Source organism: Vigna radiata, unplaced genomic scaffold, assembly GCF_000741045.1.
Source record: "Vigna radiata var. radiata cultivar VC1973A unplaced genomic scaffold, Vradiata_ver6 scaffold_221, whole genome shotgun sequence".
Classification (NCBI taxonomy): domain Eukaryota; kingdom Viridiplantae; phylum Streptophyta; class Magnoliopsida; order Fabales; family Fabaceae; genus Vigna; species Vigna radiata.
Genome location: NW_014543248.1, coordinates 127,802 through 142,935, shown reverse-complemented (window position 1 = coordinate 142,935; position 15,134 = coordinate 127,802). Strand labels below are relative to the sequence as shown.

General features: G+C 34.4%; 1 protein-coding gene across 1 annotated transcript; it reads left to right on the top strand.

The window, feature by feature from the left end:
• The first annotated feature begins 11,741 nt into the window (after nucleotides 1-11,741).
• Nucleotides 11,742-14,837, top strand: LOC106753391 (pyruvate decarboxylase 2). The gene is made up of 6 exons (XM_014635192.2): nucleotides 11,742-12,460; nucleotides 12,993-13,156; nucleotides 13,247-13,897; nucleotides 13,984-14,101; nucleotides 14,216-14,404; nucleotides 14,494-14,837. The coding sequence occupies exons 1-6, from the start codon at nucleotides 11,933-11,935 to the stop codon at nucleotides 14,662-14,664; spliced, it is 1,821 nt and encodes a 606-aa protein (XP_014490678.1). The 5' UTR covers nucleotides 11,742-11,932; the 3' UTR covers nucleotides 14,665-14,837.
• Nucleotides 14,838-15,134: the final 297 nt, after the last annotated feature.

The following is a 15,134-nucleotide window of genomic DNA, read 5'->3' as shown; positions in this document are numbered from 1 at the left end:
CCTTCTTTTTCCCATTTCTTTCACGTCCTTCCCATTAATATTATAGGTACTTCCCTTAGGATCGAAAAAATCTATAGTTGTTCAATTGTCAAGTTTAGATCCCGTGGTGCAAAAGGCCCGCCATATTTTGACAACTGAAGATTGCAAAATAAAATACTGATGTCTGATGCCAATGTAATGGCGTCTCAAGAGCCTTCAGGGAAAAGTCTCAAATAACCACCACAGGCTATTACAAGAGGCTCATTGCCTGCAACATCAACAAACAATCACATCAATGAGCCATGGAAGCCATTATTCAGAGAAACAAAAAGTCTTACGGATACCAACCACTTAATGTTGACCATTTCGGGGAAGCAACTTTTGGTGCAAGTGCATGTTTTTGTGCTACTATTCCATGAACCAAGAAGAAAATCAGAAACAAGCTTCTGAGCATTTTGTTCTTTTCCTATCACAGCCCAAACTAAACCGAGTCAATGTCAAGTGAAACAATTAATCAATCAATCCTTAAAACGTTCATTTTTGCCTTAAAATTCCTACGTTTGTGCTCATATAGTAAGGGTTTCAAATTTCTCTAAGGCCTTGTTCACTTGAGTGGATTTGGGAGAGAGTAATTGAGAGGATTTGAGAAGATTTGATGATAAAAAATTTGTGTTGTTTATTTGAATAGATTTGGAGGTAAGTGAGAGTGAATTTAGAAGTAAATTTTTTTAATTTGTCACATAAACTAAATCCTACATTGATTCTCATAAATTTTACTTCAAAATCTACTCTCACTTACCTCTAAATCTATTCAAATAAACAACAATAAAAATTACTTTCAAATCCTTTCAATTACTCTCCCTCAAATCCACTCAAATAAACAAGACCTAAATATTTTCTTCTTGGATGTTACATGCCTGCTGGAATAACCCCACTTCATTCTCATATTATTCAACCTCATAAAGGGTTCGGAAATATATATATATATATATATATATATATATATATATATATATATATATATATATATATATATATATATATATATATATATATATGAAAAAGAGAATGTTAAGAGCAAAATGAATCTGGAAATCCGTTGGGATTTTAATAGAAGTCGATATCCGTAACGGATGTTAATATTCGTCCCGTTTATTTTTTTAACTTTTTAATTACAGTAATTCAATTTTCACCTAAGAGCAATTGTAGAATGGGTGCTGTAGTAGGAAATATGTGGTGATGTAGGGAGAAGCTCTCCCAAATGGATTTTGGCCCGTGAACTCTTCCAGCTTCCTTAATATTGGTTACCGACTTTCTTTTTGCAATCCACACTTTTCTTCTTCCATCCCCAAATTCTTTTAAATACATAAGAATGCTTCTTAACTTTGATAAAGGTAAAATCCTAATTTTTCTCTTCCCTCATATTTATTCTTGAAACACTCACTTTTCACACTTTCATTTTGTGTCGCACTCATTGCATCCCACAATCAGTGTTCGTTTTTTTTTTTCACTTTATACTCGACAACCTCATTCCCTTCCTTTTTCATGTTCTATTTTCATCTCGTCTTTCTTAAGTTTTCATTTTTTTCATTTCTTTTATATTTTTAGTTCAACCAATAAATAATTAATTTGTATCACTTTCACACCCTTAATTGTATTTGTGTTTATTTTTATTTTTTATTTTTTAACTTTATTTTTCAAAGACTTTTTGTTTTCTTTTCTATAAAAAAGAATTTTGAACTTAAATTTTTTTTTTATAAACACAACTAAACTTCTTCATATCTTACCATTGAGTATAATTTATACATAATTCTTTCCTTTCACAATTTTAATTTTTAAAAATCGAATGAAGCAAACATTACATTCTCACATTCTACTCACATATTACCATATCTTAAAATTCTATTTATGATAATATGACATAGCCAGAAAGAAGAAAAAAAGATAAATCATTAAACGAAAAGTAAACAAGAGATGAAACAAAAAAAGATAAAAAGGAATCACATTAAGAGGGAAGAAGGAAAAAATAAAATAAAATTAAAAGGAATTAAAAAAAATCCTAAAAGGTAATTGTGTTATGTGTTTGGGAAAGGCGATTGATCGGTCGGTCGAGGTGAAGGCCGAAGGCAGAGTGTATGTTCGGGGGAGGCAGTTGGTTGATCAGTCAAGGTGAAGGCCGAAGGCAACAAAAGACCTATCGGTCACAGGAGGGGTGCAAGCATAGTGTCGAAGGGTGATTAATGGCTTTAATGAGCGAATGTTACGGAAAAGGAGGCTGACACGAAACAACGGTTACGAGTAATTGGCGAATCTTATGGAACACAGTGCAATGGTTACAGGAAGTTAAGGCCCATTACTGGGCCTAATGCCTATAAATACAGACATGTTAAACCAGGTACTTACTTTTTGTCTAATCATACATACTTTACTCTGGTGGTGACCTTGCTGACTTGAGCGTCAGAGTGCTAACCTGCAGGTCACTACCGTTTGGTGTCAAGGAAGAGATTTCTGGTGAAAGTTGGGAGAGCGTCGGAGGGAAGGGGAGTTTGAGGAGTCTTTGTCTCGGATCCCATACAGAAACATTAACCAAATAGGTTAATAAAAATAACTATGCTAACAAGAAATAAATTTTAAAGATTAAAACTTTAAAGTTTAGTATAGGAAAATAGATTGAATTGTTATTGTTTTATCTTTATCATAAAAGTATATATTTTAAAAATTATTTTGTTTTCAAAATATCAAGTATATTTTTTGTTTATCTAGGTCAATCCAATCAACTCCTCAATGAAAATCAAACTAATTAAATCAGTTCAATTTTTAGTGCAATTGTTTCCAACCAAATTAAATGTCATGATAATTACTTTGAGTATTGGAATTTGATGAATATGTATCGATTTGACTATATCAATATTACAAGATTTGTAACTGATTTAGTATATTTGATCAGTGGGTCATTTATTGAAGTAAGTTGTGTAATCTAGTAAATAATAAGTTTAATATTTTGGTAGGTCTCTCTTTTTGTCTAGTTTTTTTCATCTCAATTGGGTCCTTATTTTTGTAAAAATTGAATCAAATAGAGGCTTGCCATCAAATTGGACAAATGACCGTTTAAGATTGTCTTATGTGGCATGCTGAGGGTGTTGTTTATTCTGACGTGGCATTAAAAACATATGTGAAATGTATCTTGTATTAAAAAGTGGAGTGTAAACAGGGGAAATCAAATTTAATGAAGGGCAAAATGGGTGAAACAAATTAAGTTAAGTGCAACCCTTTCTTTGCAAATCGAAATTGGTGAAAATCACACCGGAAGTCGGGCAACGTCGTTTTGGAATCAGCACGATTGAGCAGGGCAACAGAGTCGAGGTCATGTCACAGCCAGAGTAGAGAAGAAGCAATTGGCGGTGAAATTGGTGGAGTGAGGGGGTTACTTACTGGGTCGAGTTTAGAAAGGGAAGAGAGGTGGAGGAGGGATTGGAAGCGAGTCTTGTCGGAGAGGGGAAGACCGGTGTTGCGCGTAGACCAGAGGGTGCAAAAGATGCGATGGAGGTGCGTTCTGGGCACGGTTCTTCGTCACGCAACGAAGGAAGAGTTTCTTCCACTTCCACCATGGCACAAGCTCATGTTGCTAGGAGAGAGCCTTCTTTTCTCCTCCCTTTTCTGGATCGCGATTTGTAGAGAACCCTTCTCCCCTTATGTTTTCCTTTTGGTTGTTATCGTTGCTAACAGAGGCATGTTTCGGCAGTGCAGGTGCGACCTCTTTCTTCATGGCACAATGGTTAAGGTAGTGGCATCGACCACAACGTCGTAGCGTAGGGGTTTCTTGTGTTTGGATTACAAATTGGGAATTTAGGCTTTTCGATCTTGGTTTTGGGTTTATGTTTAGTTTTCTAGTTTTTCGATTGGGGTTTTTGATCTCATGGTATGGCGCATGCATTCTATTTTTGCAGTTAGGTTTGGTTGTGGTTGTTTCCACCTTTGAAGCAACCTGGAGGGTGGACGTAGGTTGAATATGCGGGGATTGTGATGGGAGTCGTAGTGGCTACCAGTGACATCACGGTTGGACTTTTTGGACTGAATGGGTCTGACCTGGTTAGGCCTGCAGGCCCAGATTAGACTTTGATTCTACAAGAAAATATTAAATATTAATAATAATAGTAAGATAAATGAAATTTATATAAATAGGTGTCACGTCAGATTAAACAATACCCTCAGCATGCCACGTAAGACAATCTTAAACGGTCGTTTGTCCAATTTGACAGCAAACCTCTATTTGATTCAATTTTACAAAAAATAAGTACTGAATTGAGATGCTGAAAAAGAAAGAGACTTATTTGAAATTCTGGACGAAAATTGGGACCTACAAAAACATTAAACCTTTGTTTTTAATTTGAATGTTCAAGAGACATAACAAAAATATACTAAAGAAGAATGTGAAATAAGACAAAGATGTAGATGTCACAATTTAGTAAATTGATAAGTCAAGGAAAGATTCACCATAAATATGTAAATATTTAATAAGAATCAGAGTTTTAATCCAAAAACGGAATAGAACAATCTCTCAAATAATACAAATGCATATAATTTGACTCAAAAGTGTTTATATAATCTTTTGGTACACCTATATATAGGCACGTAAATTTAAAAAAAAAATTAAAAATCCTAAATAAAGCCCAAAAAAGTCATAAAAGTAACAGAAAATGAAAATTATATACACAAACTTTTGCTTAACAAGATCCGTCTGTCCAACAAACACAAACTGACTCGCCTAGAGAATTTAATATTATGTAAAATTAAAATAAAGTTGCAATTTATTTAATTTTCTAAATTATTCTTTAGTTGTGTTCATGATCTTCATGTTCTTTAAGTATCCTCCTTCATGGAACATTATAAGATTTAGGCTTAAATACTTACTTGGTCCCTCTGTTCAATAGTAATTTTCAGTTTAGTACCCGGTTTTAAAAGTGTAGACATTGAGTCCCAAAGTTATCAAAATTGTATGAATTGAGTCCATTCCGTTAAATGGACAGAAACGGAGTTAACTCCCATCTGATGTGGCAAAGGAATTTTCACTTTTTCTTCTCTCTCTTCTGCTTTTCCCTACTCTGTGCTTTTTCTCAATTTTCTATATCTTTATGAATTTTTTCTCTCTCTCTCCTTTTTTCATAAAGCAGGGGTAATTGAATTTTGTGAAGTTTGTCTTGTATTTATGCAGGCTTCAATCTAAAAGCGTGAGAAAAGATCATGAGCTTCGTACCCATGACTGTTCAAAGTGAAAGTGAAATCTTATAATCTTCCAATTTGAAAAGCATCAAATACATTGAGCTTCGATCTTTAGTTACTTTTCAAACAAAAATCAACAATGAACAAGATACAGTTTCATCTTTGTAAAATACTACAGAGTTGTAGTTTCAACTGCAAAAGTTATACTTCTACTAGAAAAACTGTAGAAGATATAAAAAAGTTGTAATACACTATTTTATGATCCTACCTGCAATTTGATGAATAATAGAAAACCCCATGCTGATTTCCTCCATACTTCCATACTTTCATAGTAAAGTGAATTCACACTAGGGCAAAATAAATGAATCAACATTGGAAGAGGCAAGGAAACAAATATTAGGTGGAATGAACATCAATTTTGGAAGAACTCAGATTTTACAATATTTTTGCAGAAATTAAGAATAAAATAGGATACTTTTTACTCTATTATAGGATACTTTTTACTCTATTATAGGATACTTTTTACATTGGGTGCCGGAGAGCCTGTGAGTTGATGGTTTCAGCTTTTTTTGTGTCTAAGGAGGTTGATATTCTCTAGCAAGTTTTAATCTTTCTTTTGTTTTTGGCGTGGTAGGTGGTGGTTGAGAAAAAGAATGAAACTTTGGTTGGAGTAAAGAAGGAGGAAGACTTGGAGAAAGGGGAAGTGGATGTTGAAGAAGAGAGAAAGGTTCAGAGCAATGATGTTGTGGATGATCAAAGTTATGATCATGAATAATCTCATCTCGCAGGTTTCCACAAGTTGAACCCCACGAACCCTTTGAGAATTGTGATTAATAGTTCCACCAAAGTTGTAACTCCTTCTGCTGCTCAATCTCAACGTCCTCACACTCACACGTGCTCCACTCCAACCCCACTATAGGTATTTTTCTTTCTCTCTGCATATGAGTGAAATGCCTTGTTCAACTCAATTTTTTTAAGGAAAATTATAATGTGTTCCTTGAGTTTTCAGTAATTCTGTATGTGTTGTGCTTATTGATATTTTTGTGAATTTTTTTAATGTTACAATCTTATAAGGTACTGTTTTAATAGCAACCCGAAGAGAGAAGAAAAAGAATTTTATAAAGATATAGAAAACTGTGAAAAAGGTGGGACAGAGCAGGAAAAAGCAAAAGAGAGAGAAGAAAACATGAAAATTCCTTTGCCACGTCAGATGGAAGTTGACTCTGTTTCCGTCCATTTAACAGAATGGACTCAATTCATACAATTTTCATAACTTTGGGACTCAATGTCTACACTTTTAAAGTCGAGTACTAAACTAAAAATTACCATTGAACATAGGGACCAAGTAAGCATTTAAGCCTAAGATTTAAGGAGACGTGTTTTGATATTTGACCTTATCACAGATCCTTTAAATTGAAAATGTTCTTCCTCAAGTTTTTCTCATATATGTTTAAGAGATAATCCTCTATCACTATGTTTTCAAGCTCCAATGCTAAGGTTGTTGTTCATTTCAATTGATTGAGGGTATTTGTCAAAGGTACTATGATGTTAAAGTTAGTTTAGGTTTGATTGTACAAGTAATAAATGTGTAACCAACCACCTTACCTACACCTATATTTCAAGTTTTTCTAATGGGCTTTTGTTTAAGGTGGCCTAATTACTGTCCAAACTTGCTTAAACCTGATTACTGACCTAATCTTGATTACTGACTTGTTTTATGTCAAACACTTTGTCGTTCGGCTTCGCTTCTATTTGCGCTTGACCACCTTAATCAGCACATTGACATTAGGCATGGTGGGAGAATTTCAGTGAAAGCAAGTGTGATAAGGGATATTAATTGATCGGTCAGTCAACATTTTCTCTTGGACATTTCACCGATCGGTCTACACTGTACACAGTCCTTCAAGCTCGAGCATCAAAGAAAGCTAGATGCAATGGGGTTTACTTTTTTCCATCCTCGGAGTTTGTTTTTATCCTTTTTAGCTACACCATTGTCTTTGTTTTTTGAAAAAGTGACCGTTCAGTCAAAAGGCCAGGGTGCCTCGTTAAGCATGTTGTCAGCTTTGATGAGGGATGTGAAGTGTAAGGTCTTTTCAACCATCATATGCAAGTAGATTTAACGGTTTAGATCGCGTGACTATTGGGTTATCTGTTTCCATAAATAGCGGTGGGGTTCACCCATCATTTTCAACTTTTTTCTTCGTTGCTCTGCTTTTGTGCATCACAATTTTGCTTAAGGTAATAATGTTTATCAATCGTCTTAGGAGTCTTCTGGTTGGGAGGGTTAGGGTACGCTGATGGTGCTTCATCGTCATCATCATTCCGATCTCTATCAGATAGCCAATGATCAACCAAGCAGAGTGTGGCTTCAATCAGTAGTAGAGTCACAAATATACATATTAGACATGAGAATAAGGGTAAAACTCCGTAGGAGGAGTCCGCCCTAGGTGTTACTGCCACAGAAGTTGAAGTCAATGCATTCGACGAGGGGCATGAGATGAACTTGTTAGACGTTCTAAGTTATGATTGGGCCCCATGAAGTTCACGAGTACACAACACGTTTCCTATGAACTAAGCATTTTTGGTATTGGGTCGAGAAGGTGTATGTGATTGGCAACAACATAAAGGACCATGTCATCAATATGTAGGTATATAAGGGAATGAGTGGAGTGTAGGTATGTAAGAGAATGAGTCAAAGCGGACAATATCTTATCAGTATGGAGACTTATGTATATGTGTGAGTGTTGAATTCCTCCCTACATATTTCTCTTTAAAGACTCTTAACGATTATCTTAATATACAGTTTAATATTAAAATTACCTTAATCATTTGAAACAACGTCATCTAAAATTTTCTATATAAAATATAGGTTTAATAGCCAATTTAGTCCCCACTTTGGTTGAAAAATCTCAATTTAGTCCCTCGTTATAAAAGTGTTTTACATTAGTCCTAACTTTTAAAATAGTGGGTCAGATTGGTCCCTTTCGTTAAATATAAGTTAACGAAATTAATAGATGATGATATGACACAGCTTAAAGCTGATGTGTTAGATTGATCCCTCGTTAGCTTTAAATTGTGTCACATCATCATCCATTAATTTCGTTAACTTATATTTAACATAAGGGACCAATCTGACCCACTATTTTAAAAGTTAGGACTAATTTAAAACACTTTCATAACGAGGGACTAAATTGAGATTTTTCAAGCAAAATGAGGACTAAATTGACTATTAAACCTAAAATATATTATGCACGTAATAAAACAAAATACTAATAAAATATTATGACGACTAAATCAGGTTAAATTATTCCTATTAAAACTTTATAAATAAAATGGTATTCCTATTAAAACTTTATAAATAAATTGATATTTATAGTATATATTAATCATTAATTATATATTTATTACTTTTACCCACCTTTCAGCGTTTTAAACATAGTACATTATTAATAGACATACTCCATCTTAAACATTTAAGAAATAACAAATCTCACAATAATACATGTAAAAACTTTATTCAAATGCAAACATAGTCTAATAAAATTATCTCAATACTTGTAATAACAATTAACATAGTCTCATGATATTTTTTTAAAGCGGTATACGAAGTTTAAAAATTTTAGAATGATTTTCAGTTCCTTCAAAATAATTTCAAATTTTAAAATGAAAAGAAAGCTAGATAGAAAAACAGCATCCATTTACTATAGTTGAATATCATAATATTATATTATAGGGTTAAATATGTTTTTAGTCCCTATACTTTAGAGCGATTTTGGTTTTAGTCTCTCTTTCAAACTATGGTATAATTTAGTCCTTCAACTTTAGAAAACTCTGGTTTTAGTCCTTTTTACCAATTTTTTTAAACTTTATTTGTTGTTTCAAACGCGTTTCTCAGTTAATATTGAAGCAAAAATGTGTCAAACAGTGTAAACAATCCAAATGCTACAATGAAACGTGCTTGAAACAAAAAATAAAATTAAAAAAATTTGGTAAAAAAGACTAAAACCAGAGTTTTCTAAAGTTGAAGGACTAAATTGTACCATAATTTAAAAGAGGGATTACAACCAAAATCATCCCAAAATATAAAGACTAAAAACATATTTAACCTTGTATTCTTGTATTATATTGGACAAATAGTTGATGGGAATTATATTCATCGTACCCAATAATTTCACTTATGTCGGTTCCTTTTGTGACACTTGTGAGAGTGACGGTGAAGATTAAAAATAAAACTTTTGAGAGCGATGCTAATGAGTCATCATGCACGCACCATTGCTACTTGGAATCTCACCGCAATCATGTGAGAGTCACCACGAATCAACGAACATGATTCACTCACATCACACACGCACATACCTTAGATTCAATTAATTAATTAATTCCAACTTCCTTCAAAGTTCAAACCCTGCGTCACCTTTCTTAGATTCACTTTCCACCTCTCAATCCAATGGATTACTGTCACTTTTTCTATTTTCAAATATATTTATATAATTAAAACTTACATTATTATTTTAAATTTAATTATGTAGGTATATTTTCTCTATATTATAACACGATTTTTGTTATCTTCTTCAACTCAAATTTTGATTCTATTGTATTTTTATATTTAATAAATTAATGAATATTAATCTTAAACTGTATTTTAACATAACAAAAAATAAATCAGGTTGATTTTATAAAAAGAAAAATATAATATTATTTATAATTTATCATGTTAAAAAAAATTAATATTACTAAAAAGTATTAAATGTATATATTTTCAAACATAGAAACTTAACAAAATTAAAGTTTAAGAAAAAAAAAGAAAAACTTGGATAATAGTTTAGGACCAATTTTCAATTTAAATTCTAACAAAAGAAACTTCTAAGATCGACAACGACTTCGCCAACTCAACTATTCCTTTTAATGGCAAATGATGCTTCCTTTTCTTCTGTCAATGATTTTTCCACAAAAATAGCAATTTTTTTTTATTCGTACATTTTTTTATATAGATATTTTTCTATTTATGTTTAAAATTTAATTTTCGTGGTGTATTACTTTTTAAGATTATTTTGTTAAATAATTTGTATTATTACAGTGTATTAAGATTTTGATTTGAATTGTACTGAACAGTGACACCTAAGAAGTTTCAGAAAGGAAAACGATATTTTAACACTATTTTTTGACATCATTTTGACACTGCACACGTCACACATGTCAAAATGTAGTTGGACGATTTCAAATTAAAAAAAAAACTTTAGTTTTTCTCTTTCAAATATGTTCTTGTTTTAATTTTTTTTAATTTGAAATCGTCCAACCACGTTTTAACACGTGTACAATATCAAAATAGTATTAAAAAAAATTATATTAAAATATTATTTTCCTCAAAATGAATACGCGTTATCCGTTGCGCAGTTGACCTGACCAATGACCATAGGTCCATAGTAATACCGGTTACGGTTTTCGTTTTGGTTTCGTTGGTCCAAGGTTTTATTTATTTAGGAAAAAGCGAAATGTTTGCAATCATTTTACACTTGTTTTTCCATTTGCGACCTCCTAGACACAAACTTTGTTTTCTCTTTGAACTTTCTGGATTCTAGAACAGTGTAAATCAAGAAAACAAAACAAAACAATCATGTTACACATGTTCTCAATCATCCACACAAATAAGTATAATTTTTTTTGTTTATTTTTATTATAAAAGATACAATAGAATTTTAGACGGGATGGAGAGTAAAATCAGCAGCAAAATTTATCCTCGTTTTCTCTAAATTTTATTTTATTTTTTCACATTTTCAGCTCAAATTTTAGAAATATGACATCAAGAAAACCAAACACATACAAGTTCAATTTCATTTTTCACACTTTCAGCTTTGTATCCATAGTTATTATGCCAACAACACTGAAAAAGGGTGTCGGAAAGTTTTTTATGTTAAATGCCTAGGGTTGAGAGGCATATCCCATCACCTTCAAGTTGTGGAGAATAATCACATATTTGATGGACCATTTCATTTAATGTAGATTAATTTTAAATAATCTTTCATGGGCAAGTTAGTGGATTTCTTACTTGTTGCACAATCTCAAAACGTTTTTATTATAATATTAAAATAAAATAATAATAATAAAAATTGATATCAAATTAATATAAAAAATTTGTATGTATCAGATATTATTGTAAAAAAACACTAAGTTGATCGTTTCTAAACTTAAATAGAAAAAAAAGTCATTAAATAACAAATAAAATTCATTAAAATGTAATAAATGTTCACCTGTGCTAAACAAAGGGTCAGAAAGAGATAGTATTCATTGGTATGGTATAATGAATTCTAATTTTTTTTTTTTTATCTGTATAGTTTTCACTTATTTTCTTTAATTTATTTAAATTAATTTACAAAGATACACTTTTTTTTTCACTTAAAAAAGGGAAATGGGCCCACTCCAGAAGAAAAATAAACATAGGTACTGACAACATACTGAAGACAGAGGGGAAAATGCAAACTGTAAACAGCCCCTGGTATCTATCTCCCATTGTCTTTCCCTTTGCCATTACCACTTACCACCAACCTGCACACATACTACTACTTTATAAGCTTCTTCTCATTTCCACACTCTTCTCATTCTCCAATCCTCTGTTTCTCACCTTTTACATCACTTTCCAACCAAAAACCATAATAACCATTCACAAGTCTCAAACTTTCTCCACTCTCACTCTCAACAAACCTCAACTTCTCACTCAAAGCCTCCATTTCAAGCCATGGACACTAAGATAGGCTCATTGGATGTCGTCAAGCCTCCCTGCAACGACATCGTATCGTGCAATCACACCAACAGCACTGCCATACAGCCCTGTGTTCCTTCCGCCCCCATCAACAACTGCGGAGACTCCACGCTTGGTGGCCACCTCGCTCGCCGCCTCGTTGAAGTCGGTGTCACCGACGTTTTCTCCGTTCCCGGGGACTTCAACCTCACGCTGCTTGACCACCTCATCGCTGAGCCCGCGCTCAACGTCGTCGGCTGCTGCAACGAGCTCAACGCCGGGTACGCTGCCGATGGCTATGCGCGTGCTAGAGGAGTCGGCGCGTGCGTTGTCACGTTCACCGTTGGCGGGCTCAGCGTGCTCAACGCGATCGCCGGAGCGTACAGCGAGAACTTGCCGCTGATCTGCGTCGTTGGCGGACCCAACTCCAACGACTACGGTACGAGTCGGATCCTCCACCACACCATCGGGTTGCCCGATTTCAGCCAAGAGTTGAGATGCTTTCAGACCATTACTTGCTTCCAGGTTCCAATTCTCTTCCTCTCTCTCTCTCACGCACACACTCACTTTTTTTTTTTCACCATCTTTTGTCAGTGTGAATGTATATCTTGTTAGAGAAGAAAAATATGAATAATATTTTATGCACTGATCATCAGTGTTATCTCCTGACAAACAGAAAGTGGACTTTGAGAAATCCCTGGCATGAGACTCTTAATTAGAAAACAAGACAGGGGTAATTAAAGAAGTACAACGGAGACATTTTTTGTTTAATTATTACTTTTGGACATTGAAATGAGAAGATAAAATTAGCTGACATTCTTTTATGAGTTAATTTTAAGTTAAACAAGTTAAAATCTGTTTTGTGAAAAATGAAAGTGGAGAATATCTATACAAGTTAAAACGTAGGTTGATTTTTGGTCATTATTTTTCTCCTGAGAAGTTTATTGAATTGAGAGGTTTATCCAGGGTTTAATTTAGTGTGCTTTTGTTTAATCTTTGTGTGAAGTTTTTATTTATTTTATGGAGAATGTGTTAATGTGGCTTTGTTTGATGATAGGCTGTGGTGAATAACTTGGAAGATGCTCATGAGTTGATTGATACAGCAATCTCAACTGCACTGAAGGAAAGCAAGCCTGTTTATATAAGCATTAGTTGCAACTTGCCTGGGATTCATCACCCCACATTCAGTTGTGATCCAGTTCCTTTTTCATTGTCTCCCAGGTAAGGTCTTTTTTATTTGTTGATTTGTTCTTCACCCGAAACATTGGCGAATAGCTGCTTATTTTTGTGTTGTTTTTGTTTCGTTTGTAGATTGAGTAACAAGATGGGACTGGAGGCAGCAGTGGAGGCAGCTGCAGAGTTCCTTAACAAGGCAGTGAAACCAGTGCTGGTGGGTGGTCCTAAACTGAGGGTGGCAGCAGCAGGTGATGCTTTTGTTGAACTGGCTGATGCGTGTGGTTATGCGCTTGCTGTAATGCCATCAGCTAAAGGGCAGGTACCAGAGCACCATCCTCATTTCATTGGAACTTATTGGGGCGCTGTGAGCACTGCCTTCTGTGCTGAGATTGTGGAGTCTGCGGATGCATACTTGTTTGCTGGACCCATTTTTAACGACTACAGCTCTGTGGGATATTCGCTTCTTCTCAAGAAGGAGAAGGCGATCATTGTACAACCCGATCGGGTTGTCATCGCAAATGGGCCTGCATTTGGGTGTGTGCTGATGAAGGATTTCCTCAAGGAACTCGCTAAGCGCCTCAAGCACAACAATACTGCATATGAAAATTACCACAGGATATTTGTCCCCGAAGGGCATCCTTTGAAGGCAGCACCAAAAGAACCTTTGAGGGTTAATGTTCTGTTCCAACACATACAAAAGATGCTGTCTGGTGAAACTGCTGTGATTGCAGAGACAGGGGACTCCTGGTTTAACTGCCAAAAGCTGAAACTGCCCAAGGGATGTGGGTAAGCATCTGATAGAATGAATTTGTTGTGTTTAATTACCATCTTGCTTCGAGTGTTTGTAGTGCTAATAAAAATTTGGTTTGCAGGTATGAGTTCCAAATGCAATATGGATCAATTGGGTGGTCTGTTGGTGCAACTCTTGGTTATGCTCAGGCTGTTCCTGAGAAGCGAGTAATTGCCTTCATTGGTGATGGAAGTTTTCAGGTGTGTATACCAATAACTACTTAAACCATGATGTCCTTAAGAATCTGATATATTTTCCTCAAGGATTTAAAAATTTCTGTAAATCTTCACTCAAATTGCATTCTCAAACTGAAGGTGACTGCCCAAGACGTATCAACAATGCTGCGATCCCAGCAGAAGACCATCATCTTTCTGATAAACAACGGTGGATACACCATTGAAGTTGAAATTCACGATGGACCGTACAATGTGATTAAGAACTGGAATTACACTGGATTAGTTGATGCAATCCACAACGGTGAAGGGAAATGCTGGACTGCCAAGGTGAGTTTTTTTACAATAATCCTCAAACTTGATTGATGCAACATGGAGTGTTGAATATCTTATATTCATGGATGCATGCTTCATTTCAGGTGTTCTGCGAAGAGGAGCTAGTTGAAGCAATTGCCACAGCCACAGGACCCAAGAAAGACTCCTTATGCTTCATTGAAGTGATTGTTCACAAGGATGACACCAGCAAAGAATTGCTTGAATGGGGCTCAAGGGTCTCTGCTGCCAATAGCCGTCCTCCCAATCCTCAATAAACTTCAAACTTCATTCACCCTTATATCTAAATTGCCGCATTTTCCCCTTTCACATGTCCTTCTAGGGAATTTACTTTTCTTATTGGCTTGAAACTTATTTTGCAACTGAGTCCTTTTGTTTCTGTAAATTCTTTCACTTGAGATAAGAAATCTATATCCATCAACTTTGTTCATTTTTGCTTCGGTTGTTTTTCAATTGAGATCGTTAGATTTGGGTTTTTAGAATTAAAGAAAAAAAAAATCACGTGAATCTCTCTAGCGGTGCCAGTTTAATGTACTTTTGATATTATCAATCTGGAGCCTGTCACATCCGTGAACAACAGTAACAACAAAACTTCGTCGTCAAAATTTACATTATTGATGATGATGCACGAACATGAATAAGAGAACATGGATTTTTTTTTATATTATATATGGTTGAAAACAGTCCGCGCAATTTACAATTGCACCGTATCAGCGCTTGATTCACA